The 20475-nt window shown below is 34.2% G+C and overlaps 1 protein-coding gene across 2 annotated transcripts; it reads left to right on the top strand.

Annotated features, from left to right (window-relative positions):
• The first annotated feature begins 638 nt into the window (after positions 1–638).
• GUF1 (GTP binding elongation factor GUF1) lies at positions 639–19598 on the top strand. Of its 2 annotated transcripts, XM_016206837.2 has the most exons (17): positions 639–821; positions 2523–2634; positions 2776–2924; positions 3203–3283; positions 4213–4290; positions 5093–5176; positions 8510–8574; positions 9094–9297; positions 9972–10111; positions 11185–11308; positions 11675–11807; positions 12580–12723; positions 13947–14080; positions 15071–15172; positions 16018–16137; positions 17984–18020; positions 18828–19598. In XM_016206837.2, exons 1-17 carry the CDS (start codon positions 657–659, stop codon positions 18963–18965), a joined length of 2010 nt encoding a protein of 669 aa, XP_016062323.2. In that variant the 5' UTR covers positions 639–656; the 3' UTR covers positions 18966–19598. The 2 variants fall into 2 exon arrangements, with proteins under 2 accessions (XP_016062323.2, XP_087683738.1); XM_087827612.1 differs by lacking the exons at positions 639–821; positions 2523–2634 and having other exon boundaries at positions 2838–2924; positions 3203–3287; positions 18828–19591.
• Positions 19599–20475: the final 877 nt, after the last annotated feature.

Below are 20475 nucleotides of genomic sequence, written 5' to 3'. Positions count from 1 at the left end.
TCAACTGAGCACAGCGGCTACCTCCGTCCCCTGCACCAAACCCTAGAGCGTGAAAAATCCAGGCAGAGTTGGTGCGAGATCCCGTTAACTCTTACCAGCACCCTCCACCTTGCTTAGCCGGGGCCCGGCCGTCTGCAAGGTAAACATTTAGTGGAGACCTGAGGAAGACGGAAACAGGAGGACATTCAGGGTGTAACTTTTTCCCACCTTCACTTCCGGCCAAAACTTTCCTAGGCTACATTTCAATCCTTTTACCGCCGGTTTCCTTTCGGATGCGCTACATATCAGCGATACCGCCGACAGCACGGGGAATGTATTTAGCCTTCCATATTTTAGAACAATTACAACATTACTTCACAACGGAGGCTGAGTATAGGGAACACTGCCGGCGAGAGCCTCCCCTCACAGGGCTTCCACACGCCCTCGCGTGGTCACGCTAGCGTCGTGACGTCGTTTGACGTGCGGACGTCGGCGTGCGGCGCTCCGTCTACGGCGTTCCGGCGGGTCCGCTAGCGCCCGGTGCCCTAGGCGTCTGAGGGTCTGGTTGGGTTGTGTTCGCCGCTCCCCCGTCGCAGCGTCTCGCAGAGAACCCGCCGCGCGCGATGGCACCGTCGCGTCCCGGGATCCTCCCCTGACGCCTCCATCGCCCGGGGGGGATGCGGATCCTCGCGGGTCGGGGCTGGTGGCGCGGCCGCGCGTTCGCCGTGTGGGTCGCCCGGGTCGCGTGTCCCGCGCCTCCCTGGCCTCCTCGCGTGCGGACTCGCCGGGCTGCGGGCGCCTCCTGGGCCCCGGACAGGCCCTACGGCTCTGCAGGGCGCAAGGTGACCGCCGCTTCGTTTCCTCTTAGCCCGGTATTAGAGGTTGCGGGTTTGGAGTCTGAAGGGCTACCCGGGAACGCGGGCTGCCATCTGGAGGCGGGGCTGACAGCGCGGGCGCCGCCTAGGTTTCTGCATTTTCCACCTGTCACCGGTGTGACCTTGGACAAGTCACTTCCTGCGTAGCCTCGTTTGAGATGTCTGTCACTAACTCATTGTCTGTGCGAGGCGGTGTGCTAAGCGCTCTGCATCTGTGATTTTACTCCTAAAATCCTAATGGGGAAGCTGCTAATGTCATCTCAGTTTTCTTGTAATATATTAGCCTTGTGTCCTGGGCAAGCTACGTGACCCTTTTCTGAATGTTTCTTCATTTATTGGTTGAGATACTAATAAAACATCGAATGCCTGTTTGGGAGGCTTGCACGATAAGAAGTGCTAGGCATGCCTTAGCTCCCGTTGCAGTATCGTGTTTTACTCCAGCCAAAGCAAACCTGTGTAGTCTGACGGTTCGTGTGGCTGAAGAGGGTGGGGGTTCGGCAGGTCAGAAAACTTACACTGTCTGATAACTAGAAAGGGAGACAGTTTAGAAAGAAAAGTGAACTAATTGATTGCAAGTTATGAGTAACTGGAAAAGATAAGACTTTCCATAAAATTAATCAGCCTTGCCCATTTCTAAAATGACTGGAATTTAAAATGAATGTATATTGCAATTGGAAGTTCTTAAATATTGTGAAATCCTGTATATCTTGAATGGTGTGTGGGGGAAAAATCTTACAGGCAAACATCAGTTTTCGTTTTTTTGCAGAATTTCTTTATTCAGATAGAATTGCACCATTATTGTCTGCCTTGTTCTGGAGCATTCATATAAAGGAAACTTAAAGCTCATGAGAATGTTGTATTTCATTGTAATTTCATGAGATTTAGGGGGCGGGGGCTGATTATAAAATACAGATTTTATTGGAAAATAAAATATTTAGAGTACCACAAAGCTCACATATTTTACTTGAATACCAGGGTTTTTTGTGGTTTTATTTTTTATTTTTAGCAGTTTGTAATGAGTCCTGGTAAAAATTAAAGAAGATGTGTGAACTAAAAACCAGGAGTTAAATTTTAAAATATTTTTGAATTTTAAGTTAATAAATAGGAACCTTTTTTGCTGATGTGATATATTTCTCTCTTCAGAGAAGTTGCTGAGTAACAAAATTATATCTAAATTAAATTTTTGAGCACACTATGGGGAGCACAGATTTTTAAATAGACCGAAGTGGTGATTAAATGTGTGATGGGGACAAAGGGTTTCCTTTTTTTCAAACTTTTCTATAGCTTTTTTTTCCCCTCAAGAGTTTTTTTAGACTCTGTGTTCTAAGGCAGTTCATGAGTTTTAGGTATCTTGTGTTCTTCATTTATGAAAATAAATTCAGTTCCTCATTGATCTTCCAAGTGGTGGAAATATTATAAAGAACTTTTTTTTTTAGCTAGTCACCTTTGACAGTGAAACTAGCATATTTAATGAGTCATATTCTAATTCATTGCTTATGATTTGAGTTTAGCCATATATGATTTTATTGTTAGAGGAATAAAAACATAAATACAGATGCAATAAGTGAAAGTTTTCAAAGAAGACTAAAAGAATATTCTTTGAATTAGTATACTTGTTTCATATTGTGTGAAATTGGTAGTCATAAATGTAATATTTCTCCTTTCCAGGAAACAGTTGACATGTCTAGATTCCCTGTTGAAAATATTAGAAATTTCAGTATCATTGCACATGTGGATCATGGCAAAAGTACTTTAGCTGACAGGCTCCTGGAATTAACAGGTATTTTCATTTTATATATTAGATTGATGGCAATGAGCAATGATAATCACTTTTATCATGCTTTTTAAATTGGGCTTTAATCTTATATGCAGTATTGTTTCTTTTTAAAAGCCCATATAAATATTATGTTTCTTTTTATAGGGACAATTGATAAAACAAAGAATAACAAGCAAGTTCTTGATAAATTGCAAGTGGAAAGAGAAAGAGGAATAACTGTTAAAGCACAAACAGCATCTCTCTTCTATAATTGTCAAGGAAAGGAGTACCTTTTAAATCTCATTGATACACCGGTAAGTTTAATATTAATTTTGTCTGCATTGTTAAAGTGAGCCTTGTATTAATAATGCAGACAAATCCTTGTTCAGTTTCTGAACTGAACAGTAAACATCTAACTTTGCCTTTTGTTTTCTCTTTGTTCTTAGGTTAGTGTAAATTGTTTCACAAACATGGGCTAAACAGAAGAAACCTACTGACTGTTTACCAAGGGGAGTCAGTAGATTTGCCATAATGCCTCTCCCTAAAAAAATTATAACTAACATTTAGAGGTATTAATATTTTTTTTTCTCAGGGCCATGTCGATTTTAGTTATGAAGTATCCAGGTCGCTGTCTGCTTGCCAAGGTGTTTTACTTGTGGTTGATGCAAATGAGGCAGGTACCTTTAATTTTATATATTGTAACATACTGTTTGGTTGTTTCAAGATGTTTTCCTTAAAATATGTTTTGGAAATAGAATTTTTGTGTCTGAAAAAAATAAGATTTATTTTATTACTTAACCAAAATCATAGGCTTTGTTCCTGTTAATTTGAAGTTTATTACACTAAAACATTTTTGTGAAATTGACTAGTTCATCTTTTAAAATTTTTAAGCTGATCAAAGGAATTGCTCAATTATAATTTTTGTTGAAATATATCATGCATATATCCTACCACAACCCTCAATTTTTAACAGTTCTTAACCTGAGTTTTCCATAATCAATTTTTAGCAGAAGTTGAAAATAAATATTTATTTTTGAGGTCATTTTGGGTGATTTTAAGGTAATAATATGTGAAGTGGTAGGTTTAAAAAAACATGACAGTAACATTACCAACTTCTTTTGTGTTATAAACATACCACGTAAGCATATGCAGCAGATGACCCTATAAGAACTATGATATGCTACTTAAAATAAGCATTTGATAAATTCAGTTTCTCACATACTCTTCATTCAGAATCCAGAGATTTTGTGTGTGTGTGTGTGTGTGTGTTAAACCTTCCCAGATTTTATCAGGGAAAGTCATTCTCTACCTTATATACATAGTACTGGACTTTATAAACTGCATCACATGACTATATCCTATAGGCTTTGATGACATTGAGGGTCTGTGTTTCACCTTTGTGTCTCTAATGCCTAACACAGTTCCCTCCAATAAATGCTTCCTGAAGTGAAAGGAATTTCACAGAGAATATATGCATGGAAGTATATACCATAGTTTGTCTTATACCTCTGCTTTTGATGATGTGTGGAATGGTCTTGAATTACACATTTTGTGATAGATGGTAGAATGAGCATCTCAGAATCCTGTGTCTTGAATTTTCAGGGTATTCAAGCCCAAACTGTAGCAAACTTCTTTCTTGCCTTTGAAGCACAGCTATCAATAATTCCAGTCATAAACAAGGTAATTACTATGAGACAACAGTGCTATTAATTACTTTACTTTTTAAAAGTAAATTTAGTGTGTGAATATCAAATGTGCTTTTTCTTTATATGGGGGACCTTCAACTACTTATTAAATATATCGGTGGGCTTTATTTCTTTGAATTGCATGTGACAGAATTGTAACTCAGACTCATATAGCCTTGCATGCAGCTGAGAAGATAGTTTCCCTAAATTACATGGAGTGATGGAGGGCCGTTTCTATAGGAAAGGCATGGATGCATAGCAGCTAAAATGTGTCTGTTACACTAAACTGTATACAGGAAAAGAAAAGGAGCTTGTGATCTAGGAGGAAACAATATAATACATGAAATATAACAAGTGCTAAACTGAGCACAGTGAATAAACCTTAACTTTTATATTTTAAATTAATAAATTAAGAATTTTAATTTAAAAATCTGAATTGCATTCATTATATTTTTTTATATTGGAGTTAAGTTTAAAAGAAGCAAGATTGACCCATAAGTAAAACAGTTTGTTGTTCCAAGTTATATCTAACTTAACTTATAAAATCAGTTTACATGGCATTAATTGATAAATTGTTATTGAACTCTTCTTCCTTTAGTCGATAACTGCTTAAATTTTTTGCATGATCTGCTGTCTGCTTTTTAGTGTATTGCCTATACCTAGGTTATTTTAATACTTTTGAAAGAAAAATCATAGAGGGGTCAGTTATGCTTTTAATTATCTCCAAAGACTATTATTTAATATGTAATACATTTTATTTTTATTACATTAAAACATAATGAATTCTCTTTTTTAAGATAGATCTGAAGAATGCTGATCCTGAAAGGGTTGAAAAGCAAATTGAAAAGGTGTTTGATATTCCAAGTGATGAATGTATTAAGGTAAAAATACTTTTTTTTCAAGACATGCTTATAATTTTGAAAATCTCAGATAATTGGCCTAAGTGAACTTTTAGATTATTTGATAGTCCATCATTATATAATGTTTTTATAGTTTTACAAAGTTCTTTTTACTAATATTTTATTTGATTCTCACCAAAAACTCTTTATTACATGGTTAGGACAAATAGGAATTATTCTTGCAATATATTTGAAAGAACTGGCTCAAAGATTTATCACTTTTTTAAGATTACAGATCTAGTTAGCTAAGACTAAAATATGTCTTCTGCAATGCATTGCAATATTATTTTTTTGTGCCATTTTTCCTTATGTAAATATTTTTTTTGAAGAGCAGGTTCAAACTAATTTCAAGGCATTTGTACATATTCTTGGAATCGACAAATAACTTTTTTTTTAAATAAAAGAGCTAGATAGAGTAATAATCTTAGGAAACAACAGATGTTTATGTCAAAGTTAATACTATATTTTAAATTTAAACTTTTAAATTTATCTCTCTCATGCTGGTTTGGGTGTTAAATAGCCACAGCCAAACTGCAGTGCTACATGCTGGTGTATTATGTATGTCAGTGTAACACTATAATGTCTAGCTTCCACTTTCAATCTTGTTTGAATTTTGCAAAAGCAAGTTTTGGGTGATGAGTGTTTTTTGTTTGTTTAACCTTAACACAATGAATTATTGCATACAACTTGATAATGACTGAAAAAGCAACATTTTTTTTTCTTGCATACACACACACACACTCACAAACACAGGATTCAATGGTTTTTAATCTGAAGTGGGTCCTATTATAAGGCAGACCTGGCATTTTGGTTTCATAACTTGGATAATGTTATAATGAAGTCTAATTAACCATTCTAATTTTAATACATCTTTACAAAATTCATGCAGATACTTATTTGGTATGTGCCAGCTAGGGTCACAGCAGTGAACAGGACAGACAAGATCCCATCTCACTGTGTTTATATTCTATTTGGGGAGGCAGTCATTAAATAAGAAAAGAAAGAAGTAAGCATAATAATTATTGAATGAGACAGCTGCTGTTAAGGAAATTCATTCAACAAAATGTTTCAGGTGGAATACCGTAGTTAACAGTGGAAAAATCTTTTTTTTTCTCAGTGAGATGTGATGCAGAATAACTTAGGGAAGGCCTCTGATGAACTAAGACCCGAAGGAAGTAAGAGCTGAGAGAGTTGCACTCTGGGAAAAGGAAAGCATAAGTGTAAAAGGCTTGGCATGTTTGGCAAGGATTGATACGCTCAAGGAACAAAAGGGAGGCAAGTTAGATGAGATGGCTTTGTAGGCGTGGGTAGGAATCAAGTCATGCTGGGACTTACCGTGCTACAGGGTTTGAAAATTATTCTGAGATAGAGTATTTTAAAGCAAGAGAGTAAATAAACTGATCATTCAGGTTGCCTTAGAGAGAATGGGTTGGAAAAGAGTAAGAAGTCATAGGGAAAACCAGCTTGCAGTAATAGTCGAAGTGCAAAATGGTAGTGGCTAAGGATGTGATGGTGATGTTGGAGAAGTGGGCAAATTTGATGTATATTTTGTAGATATAATAGATTTGCTCATGAGTTACATGTAAGGAAGTGAGATAAAGGGGATAATCAGGGTTTGAACAACTAATCAAATATGGGTATTAAAATGGAGAGGACCTGAGGCGAAACAGATATAGGGGGAAAGTAAAATGCTCGTTTTTGGTAATAGTAGGTTGAAATGTCTATTACACATCCAAGTAGAGATATTGCATAAATCTACAATTCAGGCATTCATGGATAGGGCTGGATCAGATAAATATTTAGGAGTCACTAGCATGTATGTGCTATTGAGGCCATGGAAATGGATGCAGTTTCCTAGGGGGAAAGTGTAGGTAGAGAAGTCCTGGAAGTCAGACTATATTATTTTCAGTTTTTACCGTGTTATGAATAAGAGTTTGAGAAGGATTAGAGAGAGTATGATTCAGAATAGGAGTGTGGGAAGGTTGAGTTTTTAAGGAAGTGGGAATAATTCTCAGGTTGTAATAAGAGAGAAGGCAAAGAGGGTGCAGATGGCTTTGTATATTTGGGTAAGGAAGTTTTTGATGTTTTCTGTTCCCTTAAGTGAGAGGCAAAGTTGTCAACAGAGAGGGGAATATGAGTAGATTGAAGGAAGGAAGGTGGGACTGCTAGGAAGTGTTAACTAAGTAGTGAGATCTATGGTCATGAATTCAGAAGAAACTAGCCAAACCAGTTACTTGATTTTTCTGCAGCAGTGTTAAGCTGCTCTGGTTATAAGTATAGAAGAGGCATGTAGTTGGATGCAGCCACAGTTGAGGTTTTACCATCTGCTTATGATTTAGAGTAGCAAGTGGTTGAATAGTAATTGTAAATTAGTGGACCTTGGGGTCTCAGCCTGGAAAGGAAGGAGCAGAGGACTAATGGATAATTTTAAAAAGTATTTCATTCAGTGGATTAGAGGTGGTGATGTTAAAGGATTGTTCAAACAAGGTACTAGAGTCTAGAGCAGCAGTTCTCATTAGAAGTTAATTTTGTCCCCCAGGAAACATTTGGTAATGTCGGGAGGCATTTTTTGTTGTCATGATGATGTGGGACAGTTTGTGCTACTGGCATCTTGTGGATAGGTAAGGTTCCATGGATGCTGTTAAACATCCTACAGTGCACAAAACATGCCCTAAAACACATTTGTTCAGCCCCAAATGTCTTTATTGCTGAGTTGGGAAACTGATCTAGAGGGAGTTTGAAGGGTAAGAGGTGTTATTTAGGGAATGAAGTTTTGAAATCACGATTTCAGAAACAGTCCAATTACTGGTGGTGGCAAAGGTCAGTCATGCGCATGTGCTTTGAGTCTTTTGGCTTTCTCAGTAAGAGAACAATAGTAGTAATATGCCTTATATTTACCTGTATACCATCCACATACATTGCTTATTCTATCCACACAACAACCTTGAGACTTAGGCAAAATATAAATAACCATTTCATGTATCAGATGAAGAACTTGAAGCTCAAAGAAGTATGTATGGGTCAAAGCCATACATTCCAGGCAGTCATGATTGTTACCTGGAGTTTTTGAACTCTTAGTCCACTGCTCTTTCAACACTGTGATCAGAATGCTTTTGAAATTTAATCCAAGAACCATAGAAACACCTAACTGTACTTAAAGGACATTTGTCAATATACTGTATGTTTTGTGCTTCCTTTTACCGTGTTCTTCAAATTGATAGCTGTTAGAATTTTCTTTATTCCAATTATAAAGTTCCATCAGCTAGATAGAAGAAAGATAGTTTTAAGTTTAAATGTTTATGTATATATTTTTAGATTTCTGCTAAGCTTGGAACAAATGTTGAAAGTGTTCTTCAGGCAGTCATTGAAAGAATACCCCCGTAAGTCGTTTGCTATTTTTATACTGTTTGTTTATCTTTAATAGTACAAAAAGCATCAATTTGCTCTGTTATTTTAGCTTAGTATATATACAGTAAATACGCTCTTGTGGTCAAAGAAAATAAATTTTTAATATTTTAGTAATATATATAGAAGGCAAATACAGTACAGAAAAATGAGAGAAAAAATGATGATAGGGATCTGTTCTTAATGATCATTGTAGAAGGAGACTTGAATATATTTACAATTTTTGTTCTTTGCTTTAATTTCAAACAAATATATCTCATCAGTTTTATAAGTAATTTTAAAATAATCATTTATTTAAAACTTGAGGTTGAATTAAAACTAATATAAAAATAGACATTACACCTTATTTTATAGAAAAATCTTTTTATTTTGGCTGTTATTGTGAACCTTTCTCCACTACTAGAATAAATTAAGCATAGTATTTGAGTTAAAAAGTAGGCATTTTATTATTAAGGTTTTAATTTACTATTTTTGTTTTTACTTCTTTTCAATAGTCCTAAAGTACATCGCAAAAGTCCCCTGAGAGCGTTGGTATTTGACTCCACCTTTGACCAGTATAGGGGTGTGGTAGCCAATGTAGCATTATTTGATGGAGTGGTTTCCAAAGGAGACAAAATTGTATCTGCACATACTCAAAAGACATATGAAGTTAATGAAGTAGGAGTTCTGAATCCTAATGAACAGCCAACTCATAAACTGTAAGTAATCTGCATTAGTAATTAAAATACACTTATATGTGTTTCTATCTCATCCTTTCTCAACTTGATATACTTAGAATGATCCCAATTTGTTTCCTTATCTGTAAAAATAAAGATACTGGACCAGGTGACTATTAATGGGTCACAGTTGATAGTTTAATGTTGTATGTCTAAAACTAGCACATTTTGCTCATTACATTTTTATTTAATTGAGAGTCATAAAGTAGTTCATCTTAATTTTACTCAAGTATTTCAAAAGTCTGTCTATATTCTGCATATATGTCATACATTAACCAGTACTGCAGTGTGTTGTCATGTAGATTTGCTTAAAAAAAAACTTAAGCTAAAATACTTAATAGTGTTTTACACTATAAGAAGTGTTTTATGTTTCTGCAGTTTCACTATGTTTACATTATATTTACCTGGAGTTTAATATGCAAAAGTGGGCACAGTCATAAAAAAGGCCTTAGACTTATTGTTGGTAATGGATTTTAAGGCATGGTATGTTCTTTCACTGATAATCCTCAGAGTTGAGAATTGATATGTAGCACTTAGTTTCAGTTTCATGAGGTTTTGTTTGGAAAGTGATCATTTCCTGGAAAGGTGGAGCTTATTGTGGGTATGCACTTGAAACATTAAAGCGGTAAATATTTCCATATAATAATTTTATTTAGATATGCAGGACAGGTGGGCTATCTGATTGCTGGGATGAAAGATGTCACTGAAGCACAAATAGGAGATACATTATATTTACATAAACAACCAGTGGAGCCCTTGCCTGGGTTTAAATCAGCGAAACCAATGGTATTTGCAGGTGAGGAGCTCACAAAGTCAAAGGATGAGGGTCCATTTATTCTGTCAATTGAAATAAAGATTACTAGAAATACTCATTTTAAATACCAGCTAATTCCAGGATACTTTGTTTGTTTTTTGTGTGTGTACTATTTACATGTTAGCTAATTTCATATATATAGTAAAAGTTTGTGTGGGAGATAATTTCCTAAATTTTTTTTAGAACTTCTGAAGAAACAAGCTCTGTTATATGAAAGAGCATAGCAATGTGAATTTGCAGCTTGTTTCCTTAGAGAGTAGGTCATTATATTTGAAATATTTTTCTAATTAGTTTATTACTGAGTACCTTCCCTTTAGTTGGCCTTTCTTTAATATTGTACTAGTGTAGACTTGGCAGAGAACAGTGTCACCTCACATGTGTATAACTGCATAACCTTTTACTACTGTGTGGAATTATAGACATTTGAAAAAGGAAGACCTGATCGAAGGTCATCAAGTTACTCTGCTGGGTGTCCATCCAGCCCTTGTTTTTCTCTCTTAAGTAGCGCTCATTGCAAATTATGAACTTTTTTTATCCCTATGGTTAGGCAAAGTCAGTCATTTGTATTTTGGAGGAATTGAGAGGTGAGGACTTCTCAGTGAATTGAAAACAGCAAAATTTATCTTTGATTTTAATGGGTGATCTGCCGTAGAGAGTTAAGAAATCAGTGTAGTTTTCTTTCCTACTCCTGTTTTTTATGTTAATGGAGTCTCATTTGTGGTTGTGGAATGTCTTCCACTTTTGTTTCTTGAAATAAACACAATGTCTTTTCCTAGGCCTAATTCCTATGGTTCTTTTTTGTTTTCCTTATATTTTTCCAAAATCATAAAAACATCACTTGCAATGTGAATCCAATTATAAATTCATTAAGGCTGTGAAACTTGCAAGATACTTTAAAGTCAGTGTAACCTAATATTCTTATTTTTTTTTTTAGCAAACTAATATTTTGGTGAATGAAATATAAGGAAGTTATTTAAAAGCTAAATGATTAATTTTGATCTTGGAAGCATTGGCTGCTTTTCACATGTGATAATTAGAAATTCTTATGTCCTCAGGAATGTACCCTGTAGATCAGTCTGAATATAATAACCTGAAGAGTGCTATAGAAAAACTGACTTTAAATGACTCCAGTGTGACAGTTCATCGGGATAGTAGCCTTGCCCTAGGTGCTGGCTGGAGGTAAGATTCAATTACATTGTAGGGTTCCATGTTTATTGAAAAGTACAATTTAAGTGGTTTATTGCTCTTGGTTTATTCCTGAAGATAAGTTCATGTTAGTGTAAAGTAAAATTAAACAATAAATATCTGCTTATTTCACACTGTGGGTTCATATTCTATAGGTAACTTTTATAGCAATTTTAAATATAATCCCAATGGAATACTGGAATTTTATTTAATGAAGTTATGCTAGAATTTAATTTTGATGTGAATAGCTTGAATCACTCATTTGATACCACCCTTTCCCCACAATGTAACAATATATTCATCAAAGAAAATAGAGTCCAGGGTCATAAACATTTTGGAGTTTGGCTTTTTCTCCCCCAGATTGGGATTTCTTGGACTTTTGCATATGGAAGTTTTCAACCAGCGACTGGAGCAAGAATATAATGCTTCTGTTATTTTGACGACTCCTACTGTTCCATATAAAGCTGTTCTTTCATCAGCAAAATTGATAAAGGTACTACTGTGAATCAGATACAAGGGAAAACTCTGTGTGTGTGTGTGTGCACACACGCAGAATGCAAAAGAAACTTCGTACACCATTAGCTGACTATTAAAACTAAATATTTTGATTAAAGCAATAAAAATCGAATTACATGATGATTAATGATGGAGAATCTATGTGAGAAATAATTTATGCAGCATTTTACTTGATAAAATATCCACATTATCAATACTAGTCTGTTACTGAATTAGTAATCAAAATACTGTTCTAAATCCAGTGCAAAGATGAAGAATATAGTTTTGGTCATAAGTAATTTATTGTAAATGAAGCATTCATTCCTACCTGGCTATAGGAAATTTTAGATTTTAAGTTAATGCTAGAGAAAGTATTGTATTCCATCGAAGTGGCAATCTGTTTATTTTAAAGAATTTTAACTTTGACATTTGTAAGTATTTTCCAACAAGATAACTTAGGAAACTGATTATGATGCCTTATAAGGGGTAGAATGAAATTTATTCTAATGTCACACTTTTGTAAATGGTACGTGAAATGCGTTTAGTAAATGTGAATCACCAGAATGTATTGCTTATTAATATTAAATGATTATAATTGGAGGATTTTTAAATCTAAAGAATGTTAACATAATATTCTACCCTTTAAGGATTCTGTTGTTTTTATTCCAACAAATGCAACAGCAAAATAAATTCTAACATATACTGTAAATTAAAACATGGTAATTATTTACTAAGATTCCTTTTTAAATATTGGTGATCTTTATTTTTAGGAATTCAGAGAAAAGGAAATTACAATCATCAATCCTGCACAGTTCCCTGATAAATCCAAAGTAACAGAATATTTGGAGCCAGTTGTTTTGGGCACCATTATAACACCAGATGAATATACTGGAAAAATAATGATGCTTTGCCAGGTATAAATGTAATAGAGTTTAACATAAAAGTAAACTTTAGTCCTCTCAAGCAATTTTGAAAGATTTCTCTCTGTGGAGAATACTGAATTTATAACAAATATTCATAAAGATCTATATTTACATATGTACATACATATACATATAGAGATATGTATGTATGTATACATATGGATGTAGAAATATGTGTGTGTGTATATATATTTTTTATAGTTACTTTGAGCTCTGGTCTGGTAGCTCAGTTGGTTAGAGCATCATCCTATACACCAAAAGTCTTGTGAGTTTGATTCCCGGTCAGGGCACATACCCAGGTAGCGGGTTCAGTCCCTGGTCCAGCTGCACCCGGTAGACAACCCAATAGATGTTTCTCTCTCACATCAATGTTTCTCTCTCTATCTCCCCCTTCCTCTCTCTCTAAAAATCAATAAAAAACATATTCTCAGGTGAGGATTACAAAAAATATTTTTATTTTAAATAAGAAAAATAGAGCCAGGATTTTGATCAGCTTTGTTAATTGACTAAATATTTTAGCCCAACAGAAAGGAATTTGATGCTTATTTATCCTGAGTAGCTAAAAGTATAATTTCTTTTAGACTTTTTGAGTATTTGATATTGAATAGTGTGAAATGCTATAGTAGGATTTGACAAACCTTTAATTAGAAGGTTTCTCTTCTGCTTTAGTTCTCACCACATTGTAATAAGTGACTTATTCCAAAAACTGGATATAGTAACAGTCATCAAAAAATACCTCTCTGAAATACCACGACATATATTAGAGAGAACTCTCAAATGATGACTGGTGGACTTAAATTTTAATTCTGTTATCATAAACTAGATTATAGCTTTGGTCAGTCAGTTAATTTCCCTGGACCCAAGATGTTTATTTGTAAAATATGAAATTAGAACTTTGACTTTACTTGTAGTTACATTTGACTTATTGTTAAATGATATACTTTTATAATTTAAAAAGATAAAGTTGTTAAGTACAAAGGATTAAAAGCTTTGGTGTATACTGTAATTGAAATACAAAATGGTTTTCCTGGTATTATAAATACTGCTTGCAAGTTTTTACTAGGCCATTAAAGAAGTACTCCTTCACTTGGTCCCCTCCTTATCAGCATTTGTAAGGAAATATTTAAGTTGGTAATTGGCATCTGTCTATCTTTGTTTCAAATCATTAGTTGAATAGGTGATCCATTAAACACATTTTTTCCTGCCCCTTTTAGGCACGAAGAGCAGTTCAGAAGAATATGGTGTTTATTGATCAAAACAGAGTTATGCTTAAATATCTCTTACCTTTGAATGAAATTGTGGTAGATTTTTATGATTCTTTGAAATCCCTGTCTTCTGGATATGCTAGGTAATTTAATGCGCAATTCAGATATTTAATTTTTTTTGAAATATTGACCAGCAAGAGTATCTTGCTCTCACTTTATATTTGCATAGCACTTAACATGGTATCTTTCATACAGAAAATGCTTGATAATGTTTGTTGAAGAAAGAAAGAATTTTAGCAACACTGTAGGCAGTAGTCTGGTTTTAGAGAGAATATCACCTCGCAGCCTTAGTGGTTTAGAAACCAAACATTTGCAGCCTTAGGTACCAGCTTGTTTTAAAATTATGGCAATAGGAATATATATATTCTTGTTCATAATTGGACAGATATGTAAGCATAATTGAAAATTTCTTTCATTAGACTTCCATTTTGTAAGTTAAATCTGTGTTTTAATTAGTGTTGTAAGCTTTGACCATTTAATATTAATAGGTGACACTAAGTGCTTATGTTGTGCTAGGCTAGGCTGTGTTCTACACATTTTCATGCTCTAGGTACTGTTCAAGCGCTTTACAGTTATATATTAACTCATTCTATCCTCAAAAAAGTCCTGTGAAGGATCAAACTAAACCATATCTGAAATCCATAAGTCTCCCTTATTAGTAATGGCTGTTTGTCAGTGCCATAGCATTTATTTAATGGGAAATAGAAAACTAAACAGTAACTCAACTTACAAATCCGAGAATGACCCGTTAGTATATACTATTGTTTACAGCCAGCCAGTGCTGAGAGTGAATGTTGGGAAGGTGACATTTGCTTTCAATGGTCCATTTTCCTAGACTGGCTTACCAGTCTCTTTTCCTTCCTCCTTTAGAGCATGCTCCCCTGCCTTTGCCCCTCAAAAATGTAAAAAAATGAAGTTTGTTTCTTATTGTGATCATTTAGATTCATCTGAAATGTATATGTAATATTTGGATGGAAAGTTAAATTTTGGGGGGGGAGGTATGGCAGTGTAGAAAAAAGATGTTTTGAAAAGAAAAATATGTAACCTATTAATTGGACATTTTTCCTTATTAGTTTTGATTATGAAGATGCAGGCTACCAGACTGCAGAACTTGTAAAAATGGATATTCTACTGAATGGAAATATTGTAGAGGAGCTAGTAACTATTGTACACAAGTAAGTTGAATAGAAACTAATCATGGAATGGGAAAGTAACCACTTTGACATATATTTATTTAGTTATTGGTTGCTCTATTTTATTTGACGGCTATATTTTGAAAACTTAAAAGTAATTAAATTCCCCTGTACTAGTTTTTTCTTCCATTCTTTTTCCATGCTTCTCTTTCCAAACTGTTAAAATATAAAAGGAGCCTGGAGTTATGATAGTCAAAAATTGTAGTGTCCTGGGAAGAAATGTTTCCCTTACCAAGTAAGATAAAGTAAATGTTTTTTTAAACTTTATGATAGATTTAGAGTTGAAAATAAAGAGTTTGTTATGTTCATAATAAATTTATAATAATGAAAAATGAAATACCCTAGAAGTTCAAGAAATAGCAGATTGGTTAGAATAAATTATGGAGCACTTGTATAATCTGTTTTAAGCCATTAAGACTATACTGTGAATTATTTTTTAGTGACATGAAAATGCCTATTAAATAAAATGGTAGAATAAACTATAATGCGAACTGTAAAAAAAATATATGTATGTAGAAAAATAACTAGAAGAATATATATTTAACAAACATTCTAAAACATTTAACAGTGGTTTTGTATGGGCGAGGGGAAGGACATCAAGAATGGTTTTTATTCTCTCATGTATGTTTTTCTACATTTTCTGTAATCATGTTATTTTTGCAATCAGAAAAGTCATTGATTTAGAGAGTAAATGATGTTTATGATAAATGAGTTACATTTGAACCTCCTTAAGTAATCATCTTTACGTTGATTATGCATATAGGCTAGAAAGTTACTTAAACATTCTTATATTTAGTATAAGTAAATACTTGAATTTTCTGATTCAGAGACAAAGCATATACTGTTGGCAAAGCCATATGTGAACGTCTGAAGGATTCTCTTCCTAGGCAGCTGTTTGAGATAGCAATTCAAGCTGCCCTTGGAAGTAAAATCATTGCAAGAGAAACGTGAGTTGAAATTCATTTTTGTTCCTAGTCGGTTTTAGAAATGATATATTCATAAAAATGAAATATTGAAAAATTTAATGTTAATATTGGCCTAAGCCAGTGATTTTCAGTGGGTGTGCTGCAAGAATTTTTAAAACATGCAATCCCTGACTATTTAGTCAGGGACACTGACCTTTTTTCCCTTAGATTGTCAAATAAATAAAAAAAGACAACAGCCAACACAACAGCCATCTGGTGTGAATGAACCAAAATTATACCTTGTGTGTGTGTGTGTATGTCAGATCAGCAAAAAATTTATTTTTTGGTGTGCTGCAGAATTTTAGTAATTAGGTTTGTGTGCGCCATGAGATGAAAAAGGTTGAAAATCACCGCCCTGAGGTTTACTACTACTTGTAGAAACATTAATCTGCTCTAAATTCCATTAATTTAAGTGATGACTGTTACTTTTAATTATTTACATAACACTTTTGGGTGATATTTACATTTATTAATAGTATATATGGGTTTGAGGAATTGTTTTATTTCTCATTTTATTGAATGGCTATTGAGTTTCCTGGGTAAGAAATTTCTGTAAAGTTTCTATGGTTTTAATCCCTTCAAGTAGATTATAAATTAATAGGAACTGAAACTAAAAAGGTTTTGGAGATACTCTTCCAAAAGACAAAACTAAGTTACAATTACTCCTCGAAGCATCCCTCAGAGGTAGTCAGGTTGTATACTGGAAGGTGAGAGAGGAATGCTAATCTCATGGTACACTTTTACATTCTAGAATACAGACTTCACATGTGATACAGGAGACATGGAAGATAGGCTAATTTGTGTAGGAAACGTCTTTTTCATGACACATGATGCCCAGATCAGATCATTGAAGAAACTGCCTACTAGTAATAGAAAGTGCAGGAAGTATCTTGCAGCAATTTCTTATTTTTACCCCCTTGATTGTCAACACTTCTGGGAAATCGGAAGTACCTCCTCAGTTGGAAATTGCTCTTCAGTTCTAGTTTAACCCAAACCTAATGTATCAGTAGTGGTGAAATACAACCATGATTTTTATATAGTCTTGGAATAAATTTTATGCCAATATTTGCAACAAATTTAATTTTCTAACCATTTTGCTTTAGAGTTGGTTATTTTGTGTTTCATGAATACCCAGAAATTAGGCAGAATGAAGTTGATTACCTGGGAACATCCTGGAAAGTGCAGTTTAGATAGTTAGCAAACATTAGTGTGTTGAGGTAAACAATAAAGAAAAATTCGATTTGTGTATCTTATGGAATACATAAAAGTGGAGCTACTTTCAAATTTCTTATCCTCCAAAATTCTTAGCAACATTATAGAAATAGATTATAACTACTTGGATGGATATATTAAAATTTTGTTTGCCTTAAAGTGGGTTCTATGAAACTAATATATTGTTCTTTATATTCCTAGTCAGTATTGACCCACATTAGGTGGAGTTAGTAATGAAATAATAACCATTATTTAATTAATTATTTTGGAAGTAGAAGTGGTAGTATTTGTAAGTTGAGCCAGAAATGACCTCCTATAATTCTTATAATCAAAGTCATATCATGCTTGAATTTGACTTCATCAATGCTACCCACAAGTCTTGACCATTTTTATTTTTAATAAAATATATGTTGGTACTCATGTTGAATTCATTTTCTATTTTATCCCAAATACATGAAAATAAAATGCAACACTATTTGAGTTACCTAATTAATTACAACAGTTTTACATAGGTCTAACATGATTATTTAAATCTTGAATAAAGAGACTTTGAAATTAAGTACTTTTAAACAGTATAATGAAGTTATATACTTACACAATATTTTATCTTTTACAGTGTGAAAGCCTACAGGAAAAATGTTTTGGCAAAATGTGTACGTACCTACCTGTGTTCTACTTTGTAATAATCTACTTTATGAGTTTAAAATTAAGGGGGTATAAATATATTGGTTTCCATTGTTGGTTTTTATAATACCCTTTATTTTGTCTTCAAGTTTTCTTTTTAAATTGGTAAATTCCAGCTTGACTATGATAGCATGTTCATTTTGATCATGGTCTTAAATATTTTTTCATCTTATTTATAAAAATTTCCTTATATGGAAAACTATCTAAGAAAGTATTTTATAACAGTTGGGAACAGGTTATCAAGTCTTGTTGATCTAATTTATAAGGAAAGATTTTGAAGACAGTGTCTAAACAGTGGGAAGAGTATGGGATTGAGACCCACATCTCCTGCCCTGCTTTGCTGTCTCATCTATTTAAAAAAGTATTCTTAGCTCAGTTATTATGAGAAGCAAATGATAAATGCTATTTCTAAATCCTTTGCATAGGGTCTGATACATTTATGCCTATGTAAGTTTCTGTATTATACTACAGCTATATAACCCAAAATGTCAAGCCTTGAATCAGTAAGTAGATTGTTAGTTGTTCCTTGGTGCGTAATGTAGTACTGGGTTTCCTTGAGATCGTCATCTTCATCCAAAAGTAAATAAAGCCTTTATCATTCTTGAAGGCAGTAAAACTGGGCTCTGCCAGGAAGAGGACCAGAGAGGTATCTTTGCAGATATTTTCCCAGGGACTCATGCATGATAATTGCAAGGTTGTATCGAAGTCGCTGTGTAATTGTATGATGACTTTTCTACTGAGGGATTTGGACTTCCAATTTTTAAAATATTTTTCAGTATGGTGGTGATATTACCCGAAAAATGAAACTTTTGAAGAGACAAACAGAAGGAAAGAAAAAACTGAGGAAGGTTGGCAACGTTGAAGTTCCAAAGGATGCTTTTATAAAAGTTCTGAAGACACAGCCTGATAAATAACTGGTGCGAAATATAAGGAATTTTTATGAATTAAAACTTGTGTGTCCTTTAGTTTTTCTTATAAATTTGTAATACATTGACAACAGAATGAAAATTATAAAATTTGCTTGTTGCTTTCAGGGTTTTCATGTATAAATAACCTACTGGCATTTCTTTGAAGGGAAGTAGTGAGTGGGTAAGAGCTTGGACTCTGAAGCCATTTGTCTGGTTTCAATTTCTGTTCCACCACTTACTAGCAAACTAAATTACTTACCTCTCTTAGTCGGTTTACAATTTAGTAAAATCAGATTATACTATTACTTACCTCCATAGGTTGTTAAATAAGATAATACGGTTATCTCAGAAGAGTGCGTGAGACATAGTAAGTGCTCAATAAATCTTAACTATTTTGTTCTCATGAATATTTTTTTCTGACACTAAAAAGACCCCATATTTAAATACCTAGTTCAATCCCATGATAGAAAATGTTTTCAAAATCACCATAAGTAACAATTTGTTAGCTGGATAAATTTAGATGATATATGTCAGTTATTAAGTCAGATAACATACTAGCTAGGTGTGCTCTAGTTTTTGATAAAATTTTTATGTTACTTTGACACTAGACGGTTTATATACAGGGTGAGACAAAAGTAGGTTTACAGTTTATATGGAAAATAATACAATAATTAATAAATAATACAAGAATAAACTTTGTTTCATGTAATTACAACACTAAACCTACTTTTGCCCCACCCTGTATACCTCTAAGTTATAATAAGGGTAGGGGCTGTCTTATTTATAGGGGTTTGGTATCAGTGGCAGCGGTAACTAATAACAGTTTAATAATTACCGTCTAGATTTCATAATTGAGACTGAGCTTTAGAGTGGTCACTTACTTGAGGACACACAGCCAGAGTAAATGGTTGTCTTACTTCAAAGCATATGCTTTTAACTCCCATGTTTACTCAGTCAGTGAACAAACCAGAGGGCAGATTGTATTACTGTAAAACTTAAAATACAGTTGGACCCTTGAACAATGCAGGAGTTAGGGGTGCTGATCACCCGCAGTCGAAAATCCATGCTTAACTTAAATTGGCCCTCTGCATATGCAGGTCCAGTTGCCAGTTGACCCTTAAACAATGCCAGTTCGAACTGCACAGGCTAATTGAAAAAAAATCTGCTTATAAGTGGGCCCACCCAGTTCAAACCCAGGCTGTTAAGAGTCAAGTGTAATTTACCTATTGATTTTTGTCTTCTGTTTTACTGAATGGGATGAGGTAAATGTCTTTTAAGGATAAGAATATCAATGAATTTTATACCATGGTTATTACAACATGATCATTTTAATTATAAATTAAGGTAGTGGGAATTTACTTAAAATTGTATATAGGGGGTGCCTGGCCAGGGTGGCTCGGGTTTAGCGTCGATCTGTGAACCAGGAGGTAGTGGGATTGATCCCGGGTCAGTGCACATGCCCAGGCTGCAGGCTTGATCCTCCGGTAGGAGGCGTGCAGGAGGCAGCAGATCAATG

The sequence above is a fragment of the Miniopterus natalensis genome, chromosome 1 (assembly GCF_054644295.1).
Source record: "Miniopterus natalensis isolate mMinNat1 chromosome 1, mMinNat1.hap1, whole genome shotgun sequence".
Classification (NCBI taxonomy): domain Eukaryota; kingdom Metazoa; phylum Chordata; class Mammalia; order Chiroptera; family Miniopteridae; genus Miniopterus; species Miniopterus natalensis.
This window is presented reverse-complemented; position numbering and strand designations above follow the sequence as displayed.